The 24257-nt window shown below is 41.7% G+C and overlaps 1 protein-coding gene across 1 annotated transcript in view; it reads right to left on the bottom strand.

Moving 5' to 3' along the window:
• Sorcs3 (sortilin related VPS10 domain containing receptor 3) overlaps positions 1–24257 on the bottom strand; it is a 591788-nt gene that overhangs the window by 162326 nt on the left and 405205 nt on the right. The window contains exons 6-7 of the mRNA XM_063244673.1: positions 21069–21133; positions 5508–5626 (exon numbers count right to left, since the gene is read on the bottom strand). Coding sequence (XP_063100743.1) covers positions 5508–5626; positions 21069–21133 — 184 coding nt within the window. The remainder of the gene's footprint in view (positions 1–5507; positions 5627–21068; positions 21134–24257) is intronic.

Here is a 24257-nt window from a genome sequence, read left to right as displayed (position 1 = left end):
ACTGACATTTATTTTAAATAAATGACCCTGGAAGTACTGCCGTGAATGAACTGGGGGTCAGTATGCTGGTCTGGGAGTGAGGAAATCAGTTAGCAAGCTATTGCAACACTTCAGAAATTTCATGATAAGGATTTATAAACGGTCTTAAATAGCCAAGTAATAATAGTTCTTCCTCCTTTTCTTTTCATAAATCATCACAAAGCCACAGGGAAAAGAAGAAGGAGAAATGCAAACTCTATACTTAATGAAAATTTAACCCAAAATACAATTTGTACGTGGGAAGGAACCCATATGTATTGTGTCCCAGGTAGTTTAGTTTCTGATAAGAACCCACTTAAAAGAAAGAAAAACAACAAACTTTGAGTTATACGGAACTTCACTAAGAACTAAACAGTACCCTTGACAAGTGGAAGCAGAGTCTTGATCTGTTATTAAAATAAGTCTCCTGGAACAGTTCGTGAATGGAGAGTTCAGGTCACTAGAAAGTAAGTAACAAGCAGCCAGACACAGTGGTATATACTTGTAATTCCAGCACTCTGGGAGCCTGACAGAGACCAATCACAAGATTGAGCTCAGACTGGGCAGGGGTTGTAGTTATGTGTGGAGGCCCTGGGTTCAATCTCAGTACTGAAAAAAAGGTAATATTCAAAACCATAAAGATAAATGAAACAATGCAATAACTATAAAATAATACAGAAAAATAAAAGCAGAAAATGGGAAAGGTAGAGACAGCAGACATAGACCAAAATACAATTCCATGGACCAAATGAAAATTGTGATCACATTACTGTGATTAAAAATAACCTACATGGGGAGGTTTCTTCTTTAAGAGAAGAACTTAAAACAGAAATACAAGAGCTTAGGAGCAATACATTGAGATAACAAAATGAGATAAAATATGAGCTGGCAAAGTTTAGAAAATATGGAAAGGCAGGAAAAAAAGAAAGAAAATGGAAAAATGGAGCCTGGATATTGGACACTACTAAATAGTTATTCCAGAGTAATATAATATTGTCTGTATATCTCATTTTACTCAGTTTGCTCAAATGAAGATAGGATGAAACAATATTCATCTTTGTTCTTTCCTTTCTAGTATGTGCTTCCTGGCCCCTGATGGAAAATAGCAAAAGCGATAAAACTGAAATAAAATAGATAATTCAAGACATGTCAAAGAACTTATGAGAAATGGAGAATGAAAAAAATCTATTGAGTCAAAGAGACTCATATTGTAAAGGAAAAGGTTGTCATAGCATGTTAACCATGAAAAACACTAATAAGTAAATGGCATTCAATATACACAAAAAAGGAAGTTTAGTTATCAAAGGTAAAGGAAAGCAAAAGCACCCCTCCCCCATACAACAAAACCAGACACCAAAAAGAAGAAAACCACTAACTGGCCCAACACACTAAATTTGAAAATTAATGGAGCAAGTTTCTCACAGAAAAAAGTAAATTGTAGAACATTAGAGTAGAATATTAAAGCAGAAATGGAGGTAAACAAATATTTCCAAAAGTCTAGTATCAGCTGATCTAGAAGTCTTCACTGAAGGGCAATCTTCAGACAACAAAGATGCAAGTGGAAAAACTACAGAAGAGGACTGGTGGGGACACTGGGTACATACATGTACAAAACTGAGGTCAAAGTACTGCAGGAGAGCTGTGTAGGGCAGGACACACAGCTCTAAGCGACTTCATTAATAAGAGTGATCTGGGAGCAGTAACAGAGAGAGAGATCACCAATGCACACTATTTTCTCTTCACATTTCCTCGGTAGTGTTTCACCAAATATTTAAGTTCAACAAATTATAGTTTAAGATAGTAAAGCAAACACTAGGAAATGCTTGATCAAAGCTGCATGGTAGAAGAACATCAGAGATGAAAAGAAACTGAAATGCATGGAGATACATCAACTTTATAATTGTTCCCATGCGGGTATCCACAGGTAGAGTCTGAAAATAGAAGATTCGTTATGTTATAGGAAGTTATAAAGATAAGCAGAACTGAAAGACAAACGTTAAAGATTATCAGAGTAAAACATCAGAAGCCAAGGAAAGCAGAGCATATAATGAGTTAAAAAAAAAAAAAAAAAAAAAAAAAAAAAAAAAACTGTAACAACAACTGAACACTAAGCTGACACTGTCACTGCTAAGGTGCATGAGTTCTATTTACCATTGCAAACGGCCAAATTCACCTTCAAGAAGCAAAGTGCTGCTTAAATGTGAGTGGCGAACCAACTGAGGTTTGTACCTTTGTTATGTGTAGCCTGCAGCCTACTGTCATCCATTTATTTAATGTCTCACATGACCAATAGGTAGTTGCAAAGTTCTATTTTCAAGTTAATGGCCTTTTGTGTTACTTTGGGCATTGTTAATCCACTCTTTTTCTTATCTCATTGATAGTAAAAACGTGAAGTCCTTGAAACAGCACACAAGGGGCCCACTAGATTCTGCATCACACAAGCCTTCTGACCTGATTCCCCAAGCTCTAGGTCAGGGCCTCATATGCCAGGTCCCTCTCATTTCCTTGAACTATAAATACCGGAGTGACCTGCAGTCCAGTGTTTGAATGATTTCTTTTGTATTTATACAGTCTTGATGAGTTACACTTTGTGATTTCTAAATGTCATCAATACACTGACAATCTGTCAATTTCCATACTCAGCCAGGACTTCCCCACCACCTCTGCTCCTGCACCCAGCCTTGGGCCCCTACTGCCCATCCTGTATCAGGGTGTAGCAACAACTCTGGTTCTACATGCCCAACTAACTACGCAGCCTTCTGCCACTGCTCAAGGAGACCTTTCCAGGTGACCCTAAACAAGATGGCAACTTCTTCCTGCCTTCCATACTCACAGTCATTTCTACTCATAGCACCTGTCATAATCTAGTACATTCTGTAAGACGGGTAAATAGATGACAGTGGAAGACAGGGTTCCAGGCATTGTTTCAGCATTTCACAGGTATGACTGACAAACATGTCCCCCCAGCAATCCATGAGGTAAACGTTACAATCATGTTCTTTTTACAAATAGGTCAAATGAAGCAAAGTTCAAAGTCACACAACTAAGTATGGCAAACTGCAGTCTGAAAAGCTACTTGCTGTTAAGATCTACATGTTTCTAGTAGCCATTGGATGTCTAGATCAATACATATCTTTTTCCTTTCTCCCAATCAGATTAGTAAGGCAGTAAGGCAGGAAATTCGTTGTGTTCATTACCTTAACCCCAGCATGCAGAACAGAGTTTAGGTAATGACTAAAACTTTACTGGATGGTGAAACTTCATATCTCTTCCAAAGGAAATAAAATATTGCTGTTTTTTTTAATACTTCTTCTTCTGATATAACAGGAAAAGAAATGTTTCAGAAGAACTTTAAAAATCTGGTTACCCACCTGCAGAGTTGCAGAAAACTTTATGTAACGCAAGACAAAATTGTGATCATTTCAAGTTTTAAGTCATGTTTCCCAGAGACAATTCTGTCACGGTTCATCATGATGTACAATGTTAGCATTAAGCAAAGGGCAATCAGACTGGAAAATTCATAAATCATCTGTGAGCTTCTGCTTCTAAAAACATTTCAATAAAGAGAAAGAGAAAAGAGCAAGGGGTGGGGATTGAAAGAAGGGGAAAGAATCATATGAAAAAGAATCACCTGAGAAATAGGGGAGATTTCAGTACAGGCTGATTCAGTTTGCACAGACTGAGCCTTCACCCTTCCACTGTGAGGGTCAGAGCACCAACTGAGAGGATCCTGCTGGCTTTGTTTTGTCCTGTGGGACATCCATGCTGGGATGCTGAGAGAGCTCCCAGATCTATGGGTCTTCAGGACATGGTAGAGGAGAGTCATCAGAACAGATGATGACGTTCAAAGCCAAAAGATTGCTAAGATGATGAGTCTGGTTGCAGAGGGAAGCAGCCCTAAGGATAGAAACCTTGGAAACACCAAAATCAAGGATTAGAATTGCACATTTTGCAGTAAAGACCGGTGACGGAGATCATAAGAATGACACTGACCTGCAGAGACTTAGAGAAGCAACCCTAAGCTTCTGGCTTTACATCAAACTGAAATGGAATATTTATATTTTAACTTTCAGAGATTTTTCTCTTTTACTCTATCTTTTAAGTTGGTTTTTGAATACCAGGCTACTTTTCCTGTATTTTCCTTGACTTCAAAAATCCAAGTGAATATCAGGCATGGTGCCACACACACATAATCCCAACACTCTGAAATTAGGAAGATCCTAATTTCAAGCTCACCCTGGGTAATTCTGTGATTTAGTGAGACCCATCTCAGATGATAATGATGATGGTAATGAGCTGGGAATGTAGTTCAGTGAGAAGGCCCTGGGTTCAATCCCCATTACTGCAATAAAGAAAAAAATCCATGAAACTGAGTTGTAGTTTCAAACCCACAAACATGAAAATGTTCATTATACACCCTGATTTGCAAAGGTACCATGGTAAGATAAAGAATAAGGGTGTAGAATATAAGTAAAAAATATTCTGTGTGCCATGGAATTTGTAAAGGAGACAAATCTTCGTGCTTAGCAAGCCATGGCTCTTCAAGGCCTGTGTGCTGGAAGAGTGGTACAGATATAAACCCGAAAGCTGCAGAGATACACAGGACGGTGAGGAACCTGGGGCTGGGATGCTGATTCACCCTCGCAGAGGACACAGCATTGATCCACATGAAAGGCCAGGGGTCAGGCAGAGGCTGAGATGTACTTGGATCTGAGCAAACTCAGAGAGATGTTTAGGTTGAAATTTCCTGTGGAAAACAGTTTGCAAAACAACTGAGAGAAGAATGATGGAAAAGCAGAGTAGAAAAGCTCAAGGTTTTCATCAAACACCAAGACAGATGTGTTAGCCACGTGCATGCACACACACCCCTCCGTGGGGTCAACCTCTTCTCCAAGAGTCACCATTACTCAATTTTGTGCTTCCTCCCAGCACCACAGGAAGCCACAAACCTCAAAGCCTCAAAGCCCTTTGCCTACCTAAAAATGTTAAGTTCTGCTCACTCTCTAAGGGAGTGCTGGAAGTAAAGCATTTGTGAATTGCACATTTGAGGATGAGGCCAGCACCAGAAAGAGGGGAAGACTCCCTGAGTTCTTCACTTTTCCAGAAAACCCTAGAGATCCTTAGGGGATTTTCAATTTCAAGGTAGACAAGTTGCTTTGGACTGAAACAGAACATTTTGATGAAAGACTGTAACACACTTGACTTTCAGTAACCTCAGACCCTAGCCCAAGAACTAACGATGCCAAGACAGCTCTGTTTTCAAAAAGCGCAATCTGATGGAAGAATCTGAGGGCCACTGAGCATGCTAGGAGGTACACTGGCCCATAACACCTCCAGCCTGCCGCAGAGACTGGGCTATCTCCTCGTCAAAGAAAGAGGGATGATATCGCAGCTCTGCACCTGCACAGCCTGGGGAAGCCTTCCTCACTTCCTCAGGAGGCAAGAATCCCCTTCCTCTTCCTCCCACTGCCTGCACTTGCTGCACTCACCTGAATGAAGATATATTCGTCCTGGACAACCAGGGAGCTGACGTCAATGGAACGGGCAAAGGGGCCACTCCGAGTGGTCTCGGCACACTCCTGGATCCTGCAGGTGAGGTAGTGAGCATCTGAAAAAGAAGGACAGTGCAGCACTTAGACCCAGGAGGCACAGGAAACCAAAGGGCCATCAGCCGGTGCACCGAGCTCTACTTAACAGGGAATCAAGGATATTATTTAGAAATATAATGGGATTTTTTGTTCATGAAACTTAAAGAATTTCAAAGGGAGTGGTGGGAGAATTAATCTATTGTCCTACTGGCAAAAGAGTAAATTGGTTTAACTTTTTGGAAGAACAAATTTGAAGTAGAATCTCTACAGAATTTTACATATGCATATTTTACACCAGCAATTGTAATTCAATGCATGTTTTCTACAGAAAGACTTGTATATGTTCATGAAGAGGAAGGGCAAACATGTCCTTATGACATTATTCATGCCAGTGAAACACTGAAAAAAGCGATCTGTCTATGGATTACAGAACACTTAAATAAGCTAATACACATACATATGGCAGTGTACCACTGTACAATTAGGTTACACAGATACATATGTGTTGAGATGCATTTCTCCAAGCTGCAAGGCTCTGCCACTGTTTGAAAAATTATTTAGCATTACCCATATCATAATCCAATTTATGTTTTTAAGGAATCCTGTCTTCATGATAATACAGAATGATGCTACTCCGTAGAAAAAAGTTTTAAATGGTATATATAAAAATTACTAATGATCACTTTCAAGAAAGGAATGAATTTAAGGAATCAGATAGAACTGAATTACTTTTACATTATGTGCAACTTTATTATTGTTATAACACAGAAGCATTCACTTACAACTTATCTAAGACTTACAAAGCATGTATTATTATTTGTGAAATCTTCCCATGGCCTCAGCAGTAGACTGGCCCCCACCTCTCCAGCAACCCCAAACAAGTTTTGGCAGCAGCAAAAATAGAGCGGGAAACTGCTGGCTCTGAAAGGCATTCTGACTCTAGCCATAGAGATGACTGACCCCTCCAGTGATTCAATCCTTCAGGGAATCTACAGGTGAGTCCGAACCCTTTAAGATTAAAGTGGAAAAACCTCTATAGTCCAGAACCACATGCCTTCTTACATAGACCAATCTAACACAATAGCTACCCTGCATAGAGCCATGGCCACCACGGAGGGGTAGCAAACAATGGTCCATAAAGTTCATGGATTTAAATGAGCAAAACTTGATGGTTGAGTTTTCAAAGAGAGTTGTTTAAATTATTTCTGTTTGTCCTTAACTGATCAACAGATGAATGGATTTCATAATTATTTTTGTGTACACACTATGTAATAGGGGTCACTTGGATGCTAGGAATACAGCAGGGAAGGACATGGAGGCTCTCTGCTCTGAGAGGACCTGCTCTCCAGGAAGGGGCTGTGCAGGTTTCTGTAGTCAGCTGTCACACACTAACTTCCAAACATGATGCTAATTTCAAAAACCAATCTGTGTGGATGGGAAACAAGATTCCATATGCGTTGTGCGTTTCTCCTCCTGGAATGTCCATGAGTGAGCTGTGGTCCATTCACACTGGCGACTAGGATCCTAATGCACTGATGTTGTTCTCATTCCCAGCACAGGCATCCCTGGTGCCTGCCCAGAGCTCAGGCCTCTTCTCCCCGCTTCCTTCCACATCATGTGTGTTCCTGCAGAGCCCTGAGGCATTTCCAGGTCTCTTCTTGTGCCGCTTGACTGGGACTCCAACTTTCTACTGCACTTACTTACTGAGCAGAGTTCACGGACAGGAGGGAAACAACCAGGCACCTCTAAAAGCTAAGGCATGGGTTGGGGTTATAGCTCAGTGGTACAGCACCTGCCCTGCAAATGTAAGGTTTCAAGTTCGATTTCTGACAAATAAATAAATAAATAATCCTAAGGCTCACCCAGTTCCTCCAGGTGTTAGAACCACCGACAATTTTGAGCAACCTCCTCAACATCTATGGAATAGGAGGCCTTTGACAGCCAGTCTCATAAACTACAGCTGCTCAGACACCGGGGAAATGAAGCGTATGTGTCCATGGAGCCAGGTGGCTCGGCCAGTGATGGCTGGTGCATGGTGGTATGGGGTGGAGGGCTCAGGAGCAGCAGCCTGCACCAGCATGGAAAGCAAACCCTTGGCGCCTGGTGACAGAGCACCTGCTCCTCCGTGCCAGCCTGGTGCCTGCTCTTCAGTGCCTGCCCAGTTCCTGCTCAGTGTTCAAGGTCTACTCAGTGCTTCCTCCTCTCTCACACACACAGAGAAGACCTGTTTTTCTGAGTAAAACCAAATGTTCGTATTTTCTTAATGCAAAATGCTCTGGTTTTTTAAAAACTGACACTAATTTAAAATTTAAGTAGGGCCAAGGGATTTAGCCCAGCATCACAGTCCCTACGTGGCAAGCATGAGGTCCCAAATTCAATTCCCTGGCACAAAAAACGTTTTTTTTCTTTTGTCTTTTTGAGACAGAGTCTCTTATGCAGTTCAGGCTGGCCTTGAGCTCACTTTGTAGCCTAGGCTAGTCTCAAACTCACAACAATCCTCTTGCCTCAGCCTCCTGAGTGCTGGGATTACAGGCGTGAGTCACACACCCAGCTAAAAAAAAAGTTTTTTAAAAATATGTTGCAGGCCAGCTCTGTAAGGGCAAGTGAACAAGTCTGCAGTCCCAATGAGACCTGGGGCTTCTGGATTGTGATTTCTGCTCTCCACTTTGAATCCAGGATACTTGCTACAGGGCAGACATTTTTGCCCCAGCACTGACACTTGAGTGAGGCCAGCTCACCCAATACCCTCCAAGGGTGACCTGCATGTCCTTTCCTCTTTGTCTATGTTTGAGGAAAAGACAAGGGCCTGGCCTTGACTTCTGGCCGAGACAAGAGCAGAATTCAGGGAGCCCAGGCTGTTTGGAGCCATTGCTTGTCCACCAAGGATGTGCTTGGACCTGCAGAGCTTTATTAATTTACTCGTAGAATCAAGTATCAAAACATAGTGAAAACCTGCAGGAAACAGCAGTGACGAACACTCAAGTGCTGCTATGACAACCCGGGTCCTTCAGGTGAGCCAGTGTCTAGAAAGTTCCTTACACAGGTAAGAAAAGGTATGCACAGAGGAAACCCGCTTCATCCTTCACGCTGACTAGTTTTCCCTCATCTGTATACCACTCACTCTCACATTTGGACACTCTGCAAAAAGGAACCAAGTGCATCCAAGACTGTCCCAAACAAAATCCAAACCTACAAAAACCTTGGCCCCTGGCAAGTGAGACACGGTGCCAAACTCATCCCACTTCTTGGCTCTCTGTTTGCCTCTGCCCAGTACAGCACAGAAGATCCAATTTTGAGGGCAGCAACAGTAAAATGATTTTTTGAAATGCATTTAAAATTCAAGGGCCTTGCAGCCTTTAGCTAGGGTCGTAGACTGGAAGTCTCAAAGGCTTTTATTTTCAAAATATAGAGATACGATAAAAGTGCTTTAATACCCACTGTCTGATGAGCTTCCATGTGCGTGCGTGTGTGTACGTGCATGCGTGTGCATGTGTGCGTGCGTGCAAGCGTGGCAGGCCTAGCCACCAACCAGGAGTGGCTCAGGGTCATGGAGGAATAATGGCATCAAGGTGAATAGGGAATACCATCTGGCTAGGGGCCACATTCATGAAAGGTCTCAAATGGGAACCCACACATTTTTTTTTTTTTCCAAATGAGGCTGGATACAGTTTCAGAGATTCTGTGATGAGACCCAAAAAGTATTTATCATATAACTTGAAGTATGCAAATATGGTCCCAACAAGTATATTTGTCTGACACCAGGTAAAATCAAATGATCCAGATGTTTTGAGCATGTTGTGGTGTTTGAGAGCAAGGCCTCCAAGGCTAGAAAGTTCTGAGTTCAAAATCTGGGCATTCTGTGTTCACTGCCTGTTGCACGGCTTCTCATCAGTGAGGTGCAGACGGCTTACTCAGCTCCTCTGAGGACTGTGGCCAGCACGTTTTTTTAAAAGCCAGGATTCAATAAGATGATGTATGAAAAATGCTTAGTGCATTATTGAATAAATTTTTAAAAGATCAGTAAATTTAGCTATTTTTGAGTATGAAGAGAGAGGGAAGGAAACAGAATTCTCAGCATCCCTTTTATATTCAATCTGTAACAGGAAATACTGCTGTATTGTCAGGAATCAAAAGCTCACATTACAAGAGCAAAACCTTATTCTGAGCTTACACAGTGTCATTGTTTACTTGTTTAAACACCTCATGTGTTCAGACAAGGAAAAAAATGTATGAGCTGGAAAACTCAAGAAGGCCCTCAAGGAAGAGGCCGCCACTGAGGTCAGCCTGGATGGGACAGTGCGCTACATGGGAAAGGAACTCTGGGAAAAGGGGACCTTTATACAAAGTACACAGAGCACACTGTGTTAACAACCGCAAAAAGATGCACTTTGTATCACGATTCTCCCTAAACTTCTATTTTCTATCCTATCTATCGTAGTCAGGGGTTGTGCAGAGAACAATTAGAATCAGGACATGAAATATATAATATTGCTTATGATGGTCACCCAGAGTTAACACAAAGAAATGCAGGAAATCTATCCATAACACTAAAGACATAGAATATCTAGCTAAGGGCCTGAATCCCATAGCAATGTCCCACATGAGTCAAGATGCAAACCCAGAGCTCATGACTATGCCTTCCATGAGTCCAACTAGAAGTCTAGAGCCCACAAAAAAGACTCACGCCAGTCTCTTTTACAGATCTGTGCTGGGAAAGCTCAAAGTCAGTGGTGGAAGCCAGAAAGTCCATGCCAGTGGGGTGAAGGTGCTGTGCTGGTGGGATGAGGGTTCTACACTGGTGCCAAGAAGCCACACTCACGACAAAGACCAGGACTGTCCTGAAAAGCACCACAGCCATCCTCAGCAACACGGAGGTTCCGAGCTCCTCCAATGACAAGGACAGTCAAGTACATGCCAGGAAGCCAGTGTGATGAGTTCATCCTGGAGATTGAGCAGTGCACATCTTCCCCTCCGGAGCCAGGAAGCAATGCTCGTTGTAAGGAACAGAGCTCTCCAGGAGAACCAATGGCTCAAACAGTAACACGTAGGAGAACCCACAATGCCTCAACGCCTCAATGCACCAATGGATAGCTTCTCCTTCTCCACGTCTTTATTTATGCTGGCAACTTCCCTCAGCTGGGACATCTATGCTTAGCAACATGCTGATGTAGTCCAGCTGGTGTTAAAATTGACCACCTGTTTTTAATCCATAACACTATCCTTGGAAACATTCTTAAATAAAACACTGGAATGACTACTCTGTAGATCTCATTGAGATGACCCTTGTGGAGAAACCAGAGAGCTATTTACTAAAATGTTAATCCTTATTATTAACATTTTTCTAAATGTAAAAAGTCTTCCTAATGTACTTAAAAGAGCTGGTGTGGTACCTGATGCTCTCACAAAAAATAAAAGTCAGTTTTTGTTCTTTGCACCATGAATAGAGGGTCTGCCTCTTTGCAAATATCAGGCATGACTAGTAGCTCTATACAGCAGGATGTTTAGGGAAGGGGTCACAGTTCCCCTGATGCCAGTCTCCAGGCTTCCTCACTCCACGTGTCAGACCAAGAGTCTCAGAAAGCTGGAAAGCCTGCTTCAAACGGACTGTTCCTTCCTATTCCTTTGGGTATTGTTGAACAGTGAACCTACAGGTCCTGGACTTCCCTGCCTAGGCACAAATGAATATGCCTTGGGATTCGGGCTAGAGAGAAGATCTCAAAGAACTGGAGAACATGGACAGAGAGACCAAGATAATCCGACAGTCTCGACCTTCATTTTTTCCTAAATTCTGGCATTCCTTCTAGGAATTTTGTGGGGTTTAGGCAAGGGAGTCCTAACCTTTTCCATGTGGCAAGGCAAGCTTCTCATCCTCACCAACCAAATTTCACTGTAAGTCCCAGTTTGGGCTTTGCCGATCCTTTGAAAAAGGCAACATCCTTGCCAGTAGTAATAAAGTCTTACTCATCATCTTCTCTCCTCAGGCTGACTTTATAAAAAGTTCTAGTAAACGCTAGTTAAACTGAATTGAATTACATTAAAAGCCTACACATTTTTGTCATGCTGAATTATATAGTGACTTGTGATTATGTTTTGCCTTTGAGATTCCTAAATATGCAAACTTCCTAGGCATCATTTCTTTTGCCACCCCAGAGTAAACAACCTTCCATGATTCGCTAGAATTCCATCCCTTTGGGTAATATACACATCGTCAGGAACTGAAAAAAATGAATTAAAATTGTGAACAAAAAGCAAATTCAGCTCTTCAGGTCTGTTCTTAGAGAAATACCCAGGAGCTGTTTATTTTAAATAACAATATTAACTCCCAAATGCAAATATGTAAAAATAAGCAGATTCAAGGGAACTCTGAAAAGTTTAGCCTCTAAAATTTCTTTTTCTTTGACCTGGAAGTAAGGGTAACTTACCCACAGACACAAGGCAAGCAAAGGAATTGGTCCTGCTGCAAATACCTAGTGTAGCCCCTGAGACACGGGAGACACTAAAAGCAAACAAAATCAACAAAACAAAAATGGAAGTTTGTTTCATTGGGCTTATGCACTTAAAACTTTTATGAAACTTTTAATTTCTTAGAGGAGAATTTTAACATTCTCTGTGTTTACAAGGCACAGGGAACAATTTACCAAGTTTATAGATATTGAGAAATCTTGAAAACAGTAGGAATCTTGAAACTAATCAAGGCTTTTTCTACTCTTCCTGCCAAATAATCTGACCCTTAGAATGAAAACTGCATAGTGATGATGAGGAGGAGGAGAAGGAAGAAGAGGAGGAAGAAAAGCATCAAGACAAGGACTGAAGTAATATTTTCAAATTTTCAAATGTGAGCTGGTATTCTAGGAATGACATGCACTGAGTATCACATTCGTGCATCAATCCTGTAAGGAGTTGTAACTATCATCCTCATGTTATAAAGAGGAGATAAAAGCACAAAACCATTGAGTAGTTTCAATTCTATAGCTCTAGGATGTGACAGAGTTGAGATTTGATTGTGGGTAATTTAGCACCAGGACCTGTAATCTTAACCATTATATACATGAAACATGGAAGGAAAAGCAGGATGAGAGCTAAACCAGAACCCACATTCTAGTTCAGTCCCTGTCACCTGCTGATTATGGGACAGCAAACATGGTGTTATCGATGTTGATGCCTTTGGGAAATTATTCATCTTGAAGAAACATTATCCACTTTAACTTTAAAAATGCTTGGGAATCTCTTTATGAAGACAAAGGGTTTGGTGCATCTCTTCTAATTGAATGGTAGACAAGCAGTCTGCAGTTCCATGCCGTTTGCTTCACTGAATCTTTGTTTCGACCTCTGAGCTCTTAGAAGCTGCTGGAGCTCCGAGAGACACAGTTCAAAAACCACTGACCTCATCAACAACCCCAGTCCTTTAGGAGTTAATAATACATGTTTCTAGAGTTGGGAGTGTAGTCTACAGGGCTAATAGTCTCATTTTGTGCACCTGGCCCACTTGATTACTTCCATCCTCTTGGAGTGTGCTTTACAGTGACTTAGTAGGAAGTGCAGTGACTGGCTAAGGCCAGTGATGGCACAGGGATGAAGAACTGGCACATGTGCTGTGGGTTTTGATGCTAGGACTCTCAGCAGTCTAGGCATTGTAAAGACTTGTTGTCCACATCCAGATTAACTTACCTTCTCAGTGCCTCAATATGACACTCATCTGGCTGTGCTTCCAAGGACATAGAGCTCAACACATTGTGAGGCAGCCTATGTCATCTTGGGGGACTCTTAGTCGTTACTCTTGCTTATTAAGCTGAAATCTGCCTTGCTGTCAATCATATACTGTAGTAAGTTCTTTATTAGAAAGCTGATAAAAATTATGAAAATACTTCTTGTATTTGTTAATATTTTCAAGCAGACAATTAGAGTTTTTGTCTAGGTGGTCCCCCAAGCCTCATGCAGTCATGGAGGCTGCTGAATCCAGTGTTTGTGACTGGTTTATAGTCTAGCACTGGGATTGGTAGCATGAGTGCTGCACCTGCCTAGGGACAAAGCCATCATACAATTAAGAGAAGGAAGGAGGCCTGTTTGTTTCTCTTTTGTTGTGTTTGTTCTTTCCATTTGCAGCTTCCATGAATGGCTGCCTCATGCATGCCACCCTGCCTTGAAGCCAGCTGAATATGGACTGAAGCCTCCAAAAACTGTAAGATATAAACCTATCCTTCCTTCATTTTGAGTGTCAAGTACTTTGTCTCAACAAGGAGAGAAAAGTAACCAAGACAGAGATAAAGCACTAGGTGATGGACCAAAGTAAGGTTAAAACATTTGTCCAAGGTCAAATAAATTTTAAATGAGTTTAATTTTGCACCTGTATTCATATTACCAAGTTAGTGCTCTTTCTACTGATGTTCAGTTGCCTTTTGAATGTGGGATGTGTGTGTGTGTGTGTGTGTACACACACGTGCCCACATGCATTTATTGTTTTTCAGTGCCCGAGCAAATAGGCTTAAAAAAAGAAAAAAAAAAATGATAATGCACAGGGGACATTCAGAGGAAAATGATTTCCCAAAAAAGAAAGGGAGAAAAAGCATTTAAATCCTAAATCTCATGGCAGAAGCAGATTTATATCATTGTTAACCATACTGACTGGCTTTTACCTGCTAAAATCCTGCCAGGGAAAGAGATAATTCAGTGCTTTTAGCTTTATCTGGAAGTCTGGCTCCCAAAATGGAGGATCAGGACTAGGGCAGAGTAGAGATTCCAAAATCTAATCAAGGACAGGCATCCGCTTATGCTGGGTTTGCTCCAGACTGTGGGCACTATGCCTAGACACATGGTTGCCAATGTCACAGCACACAAGCATCCTGCTCCTCAGCAGATTCTTTCTATAGAGTACTAGTGTCCCAAAGGTATATAATGTGAGCCACAGGTGATCCTCTAAATTTTCCAGTAGCCATATATGAAAAGTAAATAGAACAGGTGTTTTTGTTTTTGTTTTTGTTTTTGTTTTCTGAGGATCGAACTCACAACCTCACACTTGCCAGGCTGGGTCTTGTGTTGCTGAGCTATACCCCAGCCCCATTTTTTTGGTGAAATTCATTTTCTGTGGTTGGCTTAGTCTTATTTTTGCCACAACATAACCATTCCATCATGCCATCATATCAGGATTATTAAGAAGCTACTTTTCTTCCGGTTATTCATAGTAAGTCTGTGGAACTTTGTGCATATTTTTCATATAAAGCACATATCAGTTTGGAGTCAAAGACTCCACAGCCACTGTATTGGACATCATGGCACTAGCATAATTCTCCCACCTCACTCTCTACTATCCCTTTGGAAGAAACCAAATGGTTCTACCAGCAACAACTTAGCCATGGTCTTTCCTGTGTAGACTTCACTTTTTCCTCTCCTTTCAGCCTGACAGCAAAGTGTCCCTGAGATGTAGGACCAAGTTTCTGTGACCCTTAGCACATTATGTTGTAGCAGTGATCTGTTGTCCCATCTACCAAGCAACTACTGTGATAGAACTATGTCCTGGTCATCAGTATGTCCCATGTTGTCATGAGCTATTCAGATGGAGCAGGAGCATCTTCAAGTTGGAGAAGCTCAGGCCCAGGGCAGTGGTTCTCAGCCCTACAGGCACTTTTCACTCACCAGGATGATTTTCACAAAGGATAATTTTCAGGACCTACCCTATAGCTTCGTTATGCATTTATTTGCGGTACGTGTGTGTGTGTGTGTGTGTGTGTGTGTGTGTGTGTGTGTGTTTGTGTGTGTACAAGTTCCCCAGGTGATTATAATACTGGGTCTGAGAACCACTTCTTTGTGATAGCTGAAAAGCACTGTACTATAGTGGAATGAAATATGAGAGGATGAAAAATACAGATGAACATTCTATATTGATATTTTTATATTGATATTTATATGGGTGCCAGGAGCCCTGTCTTGTTCTGGAAACCACATAGAACATTCAATTGCCCTTTTGTTTCTAATCCATGAATAAACAAACAAATGAATCATTAATCTGTTTTAGTTTATCAGGATTGAAAAGGAATCTGGACAGGTTTGGTTGCTTCCCTGAATTGTATGGTATTTCAGTGGAAAAACTAAAATTAGAATTTAGGTTTCTAATTCTCTCAGTCTGCCTGCCTGTAAATATCTGAAAGAGTACCTCTCCCCACATCTCTAAAGAATAAACTGACTGAAAGCATCACTCCTGAGGCTGTGGGGCCTCAGGAAAGGTGGTCAGTGTGGCCCAGGCCCCTGGGCAGACTGAGCCCCAACAGTGCCTGGAGAATCTACTCAGCCTCCCTCTCGATTTTGGCAGATAATGCAGGCAGAGTCAGCAAGTTCACCACAGAGCCCTCAAGAAAAGATCTGCCCATAGGCTGGGCTTCTGGGTAAGCCCATCTAGCTATGGCACAGCCCATGAGACAGCAGGTGCAGAGTGCTGCAGACCTCATGGTGTCGTGATGCCATTCTCTGCTCCATGCTACTTCCACACTCACAGGAGGACACAGGACAAGCAGCTTCCCTCCCATCTCCACATGATCTAGAATTATGAGGAAGTTGGTCAGGACAGGGAGGAGGGCAAGGGAGACACAGCAAAGCTGCCCTGTGCTCTAGAGCTGGAGGTTGGTTCTCAACGGGCTGGCATGGGAGCTGGCTTGTCATTTTCTGCATTCGAAGCAGAACACAGGCAAATAGAGAGGCACATAGGAAGCATCTTAAAATGACCAGTGATTGTCTTCCAGAATCCATATCTGAGGTATAGCTAAGGAAATTACAGTTGAATCATAAATTTTTATCATGATGATCAAATTGGATGCACTGTTTAGCACAGGTTATAGCTCAGGGAGCACTCACGAGACCCTGCCAGGTCCTCTGCAGCCCTCTGCCAGCTCTGTCTCTCTTCCCTCTTTCCCAGTGTGCAGCCTTGCACATGCTACCACTTCCAATTCTAGGAACTTGCAAGTTTCTTCTCTCTATCCAGAATGCCCTGATAAATCCCTACTAATCCTTTACCAGCAAATCAAACATTTCTTCTCATGGAGATGCTTCCCCCAATTCACTCAGGTTATTAGTCACAGTCTTCTTTAGGATCCAGTATAATAATATATGCTCAACTTCATTGAAGCCTTTGGTGAAATGCATGCAGAGCATTTGAACACCTGTCTACCTCCCAGAAAAATGACATGTTCTTTCACAACAGGGATGCCTCCGCATTGGCCTGCACATCCCTTCAGTGACCCCCATCCCAGATTTTAAATAAATACTGATTAGCTAAAACAAGATCGAGGTGTACAAACCAATGAGTGAATATATGAACAAATGAATGAATGGATGGATGAAAAAGTGTGGAATGTGCTATGGAATTAGAAACCAGGAATTCTGCCTTCTAGTTTTCTCTCACCATAGAATTTAACAGTCACATTTTTAAATATATAATTAATGTTTCCAAATATACACACAATGAATTTTTGTACTTTTTTTACATATTTCAACAAATATATAGATTTTTATGGAGACTACTATCAAGTAATTCCCCATCCTGGGAACCATTAGTACATTCTTCCTCTCTACAGACTGTCTTTCCTATAAAGGCATACTAATGGGATTATACAACATGTAATCTTTTGAGACTGGCTTATTTTACCAAGCATAATGCCTTTGAAATTTGTTGCAAATATCAATACTACTGAGAGGCATTGTAGTTTATAGATGTACATAGCTCGTTAATCAATTCATCACAAGAGAGTAATTAGGCTGTTTCCAGCTTTGGTGATCATTAATACATTTGTTACAGAAAACTGCATACAGGCTTTCCTTAGGAAAGTAAAATTTCATTTCTCAAGGATAAAAATGTAGGCATAGGACTGACAAAGGACACAGTGTGAGTGAAGCTATGAGAAGTTACAGAGCCTTTTTCCATTTTTTACCATTTTGCATTCCCATTAACAGTGCATGAGTTTTATTTGCTTTACACCCTGGTCAGTTCCTGGTCCTGTCAGTTTTGTTTATTTCAGTGATTCTGATTGGTGCATAGTGATAGATCACATGGTTTTAATTTATGTCCAATGATGGTGAGGAGTGTTTTATGGTGTTATCTGTCATCTTTATCTTCTTCACCAAATTATCTGCTCAAACTTTTCCCTATTTCTAAAACAAAAAACTTTCTATGTTTTGAGAGGTTTTTTTTATATGTTCTGGCTACCAGTTCTTTGATGGATATATCATTTGAAATATTTTCTTCCAAAGTTTTAGTGGCTGTTAAAAGTAAGTGGTATTTTAAAATTCCTGATGAAGCTCAATGTCTCTGTTATTTACTTTATCTACTTTATAGTATCTATAATGATCTCTTTGTAAATATAAGGTTATGAAGATTTTTTTCTTCTAACATTTTAAACATTTTATGTGTCAAATTTAGATCTATGATCTACTTTGAGTTAAATTTGAATAAACTCTGAATCATAAGTTGAAGTTAATTTTTCCCCAATTGTGTGGAAAATGATACCCTCTCTCTATTGATTTTGTTATGTATGCTGCCATAGTGCTCACCTCTTTTATTAGTTCTTAGTGGGTGTGCGTGCATGCATGCGTGCATGTGTGTGTGTGTATGTGTCTCCAGACTCCATAGATTTTCTCCATGGATGATCATGTAGATGAAAACACTTTGTTTTTCTTTGGCAATCAATATCAGTCCTACTTCATCTTCTTGCTTTATTGCAGTGTCTAGGACTTCAAGCATGATGAGGGCAGGAGTGGTCAAGGTGTCTACCTCCTCCCTCTGCCTATTCTCAGTACCTCACCATGAATTGTGATATTTATGAAAGATCTTTGTAGACATCCTTTATCAGAAGTTCCCTTTTATTCCCGGTTGTTAAGGAGCTTTGGCCCTATTTTTTCCCTATCACTAAGTAGCTGTGTGAATTTAGGTACATTTGAATTTAAGCTATCATATAAGAAAAAAAGCAATGAACACATACTATGTAGTATACCTTCCTATACACATCAAAGGTTAGAGATGCTTTACAAGTCTGGCATTCTGGGTACAGAGAAGCACCCACTATGTATATTAAAGGAAGGGACCTCATGCATTTGACTGGAGTTTGTAAAATACAATACCCTTCCAATAATGCGGTTTTTCTGTATGCACTTCCAAATAAAGCTGGATTGCAGCCAATTCAGTAAGTTAAAGGAATATATTCTAGCTCAGCAGCACAGCATGTGCCTGGAAAGTGTGCGATCATGAGTTTGATTCCAGGTACAATAAATAAATAAATAAATAAATAAATAAATACTGAAAAACAGATTTTAAAAATCTAGAGAATATAATACAACTAATATACACTATCCCTTAACCTAAATAGAGCAAATGATATTTATTGCTGTTATATTTCTGCTTGGGTCTTTTTTTCAATTCTTGAATTCTGAAAATAGACCAGGGAATATGTTATGTGTTTTGCATACTTAATCTCATAAAATTGCACAGCTGTCCTACATTATAGGCCTTGTGCCAGTTTTGACTAGAATTCTTGAACTTTCAGAAAATAAATTTAAATTTAACATGAGAAATTGCTTTAACAAACAACAAACAAATAAACAAACAAATAGTCAGTCCAGAGTAGGCAAGGCTGTATTTTAAGCCTCCTGGCACCTGAGAGGTTTGGGGAGGGCCTCTCTGCACTCCACAGGATGTCAGACCATCGGGTGAAGTTTCTAAGCTCTGCACTAGTGTGACCACTACACATCACATATGTGGCTTTACATTTTTGATGTAGAAAATGAAGCCAATGCAGGGTGGCCATGAGTCACTTTCTAAGGCCAGTTCTGTGCTTTTGTCCAACTGTCCTTTCAGCTCCTCCAAATCCTAAAAGCTCCTTCATTCTCCTAGTCTCCTCAGCAGCCAAAAGTTAGATCACAATTGACCATGTGCAGGATCAGTGACTCTAGATGCAGGACAATATCTCTTAAGTCTCAAATAGCTCTTCTGTTGAAAAATAAATCTGAAAGGAGTGTGTGCCACACCTGCCTGCCTGAGAGATTACACTTAGTCCAGGGACAAGTGAGAGAGGAAAGAAAAGGAAGGAAGGAAGGCAGGAAGGAGGCAGGCAGGCAGCCAGTGAGGGATTAAGGAAGACAAGTAGAGTTCCAGGATAGAGTAATAAATCTGATTGCCTTCCAACTCTTCTAAAACTAAGCTAAAGTGAACACAGTAGTTCTCAGCACGCATGCTTCGGGCGGGCATTTGTAGTCAGCCTCAGACAGATTTCTCCCACAGAAGCATGTGCTGTTTTACATAATGTATGTTGAACCACACAGCAATGCCAAGGGCCAGGCCAAAGCAGAATCTCCTTATACGAGGCATCCACTCCGTCACTTCTGTAACCACTCACTTGCAAGGTTAGCACAGAGCTGTGAGAGTTGATCAGGACAAGGAGAGCATTTCAAACCACAGAGGAAGCTAAGGATTAGAGTTTCACTCCTGGTCTCACGGAGGGTGGCAGAGCTCAGGACCACCCCTCCCCCTGCCACACACAAACACGTGCGCACATGTGCGCGCGCACGCATACACACACACACACACACACACACACACACACACACACACACACACAGGGCCTCGTGAGACCACTTCTAGGCTATGCCTATTATTTGGCTTTATGTCTAGTCTAGGAGATGTTAATCACACTTTTAATTGTATGTCAATTTGTGTTGCCTTTTTATAGCAAAGAGCCCACAAATGTGATCGATTCCTGGAAGAGCTGATGTTTAAATTGGTGCAGAATGATGTTTTTCAGTCAAATTCTTGTGTGAGGTCCAAACAGCCACACAAGGTATTGCAAAGGAGGTCATGGGTCCTATGTTTGAAATCCATTGTTGGATCATAGCCTTTTTCTTGCAGTGCTTGGACTGAACCCAGAGCCCTGCAGTTGGTCAGCAGGTGTTCTGCCCTCAGGTAAGCCACTCCCCTCCCATCCTCAGAGCTCCTGGTTTTCCAGGACAATTACAGCATAAACCCAGTTCAGGATTACACGGCTAAGGACCCAAATGACATCAGGTGAGTGCAGGCCATCCCCAAGCATGCCCTCACGGAAAAACACTTTTATAAATAACTGCCCAGTTCTTCTGGTAAGCCTGGCCATATAAAAGTTTGTATTTTAAAGCAAGGTCCCCTAAAATTCACTATGCATATGTAAAATAGCACATCAGCGGATATCCCTATTCAAATTACATTGAGGATGCAGAGGAAATTACTACAGGCACCTCACACTAATTCATCACGCTAACTCACATTCCTAGAAAATTCATTCCTGAGGGTCTATTTCAATAAAATGACTCTCTAGGGACAGCAGTCTCTTCCCCACTCTGGGAAATAAGGATGGATAGGGCAATAATGGTGCTTCGGGTTTTTCATCTTCCCAAGCCATTAAAAGGCAAATCTGGGGAGGGGGAAGACCTGTGGGAAGATCTCCCGGGACTCACATCCATCTGCTGTGCGCACCTCCATGTGTACCAGGTCCGCCTCCTTATCCAGTCCAGCCACCGACCTGGGGAAGAAGGAAGACAGAGTCTCAGTGAAGACAAAGACGGCAAGCAGCAATGTGGGGAGCACGGGGCTGTTCTCGGCAATGTCCTCTCCAACAGGGCAGTCTGCGGTGGGGGGACCAGCAGAAGACAGCCACTGTCTGCTCCAGCAGTGCCCTAGAAACTGCCACCTGCAGAGGCCACAATGCGTAAGTCCTAGAATGCTTTCCATGACTCAGTAACTCGGAATAAAAAATGAGTACAGACCCCACAGTGATGCTGGTCTCCGTCCATTTCCGCCTCTTCCTCACGACCTGTACCTTCTACGAGCTTCTCCCTCCACCATGGTCTTCTGTCTGTCTGCGTTCTCACCCTGCTGATTCCTTCTTCCACTTGCTCCGCCTACCCTCTCCTGGGGAGTTCAGCCTCCTGACCTTGCTGTTTGCTTCCCTGTTTGCCTTCCCGATTTTATCCTATCTGCCTTCCTTTCCTTCTTCCTTGAAAAGGACATTCAAAACCTAATTTGACAAGGGTAAACTTCTCCTGGTAATTGGGTTGAGAGAGTCTCTAGCCAACAGTGAGAAAGAAGGAAGGTTAAGAATCCCTAAAAATAAACCTCACAGACCTCTGAACCCCACATATAAAGCCCACAGTCTTCTACTTCTAGGAGAGTCACACTCATGGTCAACTTAAAGTGCTCACACACACACACACATTGAAACCTTGTGCAGGGAAGAGCACATGTGCAGTCCTTTCTCTCAGGTGTGCTCTCGCTCAGAGTCTATGTTAAACACCATCTTCAGTTTGGTATTCTTGCTTTCCAGCCTTTACTAGCTAAGCAACAGCAAGTTAGAGTAAAAGAGTAGATTGTTGAGAATCAACAGCTCATACCTAAATAGTAAGAGAACTGGAAAACATGAAAAACAGACCTCAGAATTGAAAATCCAATCTTTTGCACCACAAATCCCTACATTTCTCAAAAGCCCTGGGGGAGTGATTGCATCTTAACATAGCTCAGAGTCCGCCGTCTATGCTGAGGGGCTGAACACACAGGCAAAAGGAAGCAGGGGTTCACTGCTATCCAGCATGCTCTGTCTAAGAAACTGGGCTTGTGAGTGATATAGTTTGGAGAAAATAAAATAATATTTATTAAAATGATTGTCTTGAAAAGTGAAACCTGTTATTTAAGAAAGACGCTGAATAAAAGGTTTGGTTTATATTCCCCAATGGTCACTGGTATACTTTCTTTTCTTCTTTTTTAATCTCATTTGATCCTAATGGCAAAACCTTAAGGCAATAAGAGCAGGGTCATTAGTTATATCTAGAGGAAGGAGAACCTGAGGAATGGAGAAGTTGATGTTGTCTAAGGTCACACAGAATCTTGGCCAGAAGAAGAAGGATATCCTGACTTCCCCACCTGGAGAAGCTCTAACATCTTCATCTCTGTGTCCTGTTTTTCTCCACCGAACTCACCCTGCCTTCCATGACTCCTGACCTCAGTCCTGCATCAGTCCTTCCTTCCCTGCTCTTACTGAAATCTTTATCAGCTCGTAACATCCTTGCCTGAGTGGTCCTGCAAGATAGCTCTTTACTATCATGAACTATGAAACAGACCAACGGAGCCACCATCAAAGAGGATGGGACCACACCATCATTAGCTTTTAAGCTCCCAGCTGTGTAGCCAAGTTTGAAAACCACGGCTTTGCACGGATTGATCACATTCCTTGGACAATTGCCAATATATTCCTGTGCCTTTCCCACCTAGCTATAAATGTTAGGGAAATAGGACCTTATCTTACTTATTTTTGAGCCAATAGGACTTATGTTTGTAGCACATGCCATGTGCTTCCTGTGTGTTTATAAATTAATAAACAGTCTGCCATTGACGATGTCCAATTCCAACGTGAAACTTGCCTGATGTCAGACACAGAGCATCAAGGACAGAGGAATTATACTGACACCTCCTTGCTCAGCAGGCTTCTGGTTTTCATGAACAAGATGGTACTATCAGGGTTAGCAGCTTCTCAGGTGTCCTTGTGCCCTCTCTCCACAGTCACTAGTAGTGTAGGACAGATACAACTGGAACTATAATGACTAAGCATGATTGTGGTAATCAAACTCTATGCTCTACTAAACAAAGGAAAAAAGTCCTTAGTTCTTAGGAACTGGTAATAAGGTAAGTAAGCTAATGAAACATGCAAGAAGCCATTCTCTTATCTAGGTATGCTCATGCCCTTCCACCTAAGATTTATACATCTTCAAAGCCGGAACCAAGAACCAGGTCTTCCTGTGAGCCTTCCCTGATCAGTAGAGCACAGAGTAAATGTGCTGCTTCACAGTTCTGGGGAACCCAGAACCCTGCTTTCACATTGCGATTAAGATTTTTCTTTCTCTTGAGTTGATCTTATCTCATGGACATCTGTGGTTTTGCTCTACTTAGCATCCTTTTCCTCTTCTATCCTATGTGAATCTGTTCTTCTTGACTTGAGCCATGTATTTTTGGCTAGGCTAGCTAGTCAATAATGGAAGCCCATCTCTGTGAACTCCAATAATGTCCTCTGACCTGGCATGGTCTTTCCCAGTGGAGAGAATCATCTTTCTTCTCTAGTTGCCAGGAAAAATGCTCCCAGCCCAGTAGGAAGATTAAGTCTAAAATAATGATGCGGATACACAGAGACAAAAAAAAACCCTGACAGTGTAACAAGGAGAAAGAGGGTAACATGAGAAGAGAAGAAAGAGAGAGAAAGAGAAGAAAGGGAGAGACAGAGAGAAAGAAACAGAGACCAAGAGGCAGACAGAGATGAAGAGAGACATAAACATCCATAGAGAGGAAAAGAAACATAAAGATACCAAAAAAAGTAGAAATAGTAACTGTGCATATGCATACTTATCTATACACACAACCATACCTCCCCCATCCCAATCCAGAGATTCACACTAACTCTTAGACAGCTGGACACAACTCCAGGGGTTCATATCTGAATCTACTCATTTCCGGTCATTTTGATTGTGCAGCTTGCTCATGCAGCCAAGCTTGTGAGGTACTGGGGTGTGCCTGTCAGTGACAAGCAGAATGACTCCTATTAATGCACAGCTATCAGAAAGAGGCTTTCTTCCAAAGGGTAAGACCAGAATTATCTTTCTCCC

Source organism: Cavia porcellus, unplaced genomic scaffold (assembly GCF_034190915.1).
Source record: "Cavia porcellus strain 051 isolate PalLab524CR breed Dunkin Hartley unplaced genomic scaffold, mCavPor4.1 scaffold_2, whole genome shotgun sequence".
Classification (NCBI taxonomy): Eukaryota; Metazoa; Chordata; class Mammalia; order Rodentia; family Caviidae; genus Cavia; species Cavia porcellus.
Note: the sequence above shows the minus strand (reverse complement) of the source record. Positions and strands in the feature narration are given on the sequence as shown.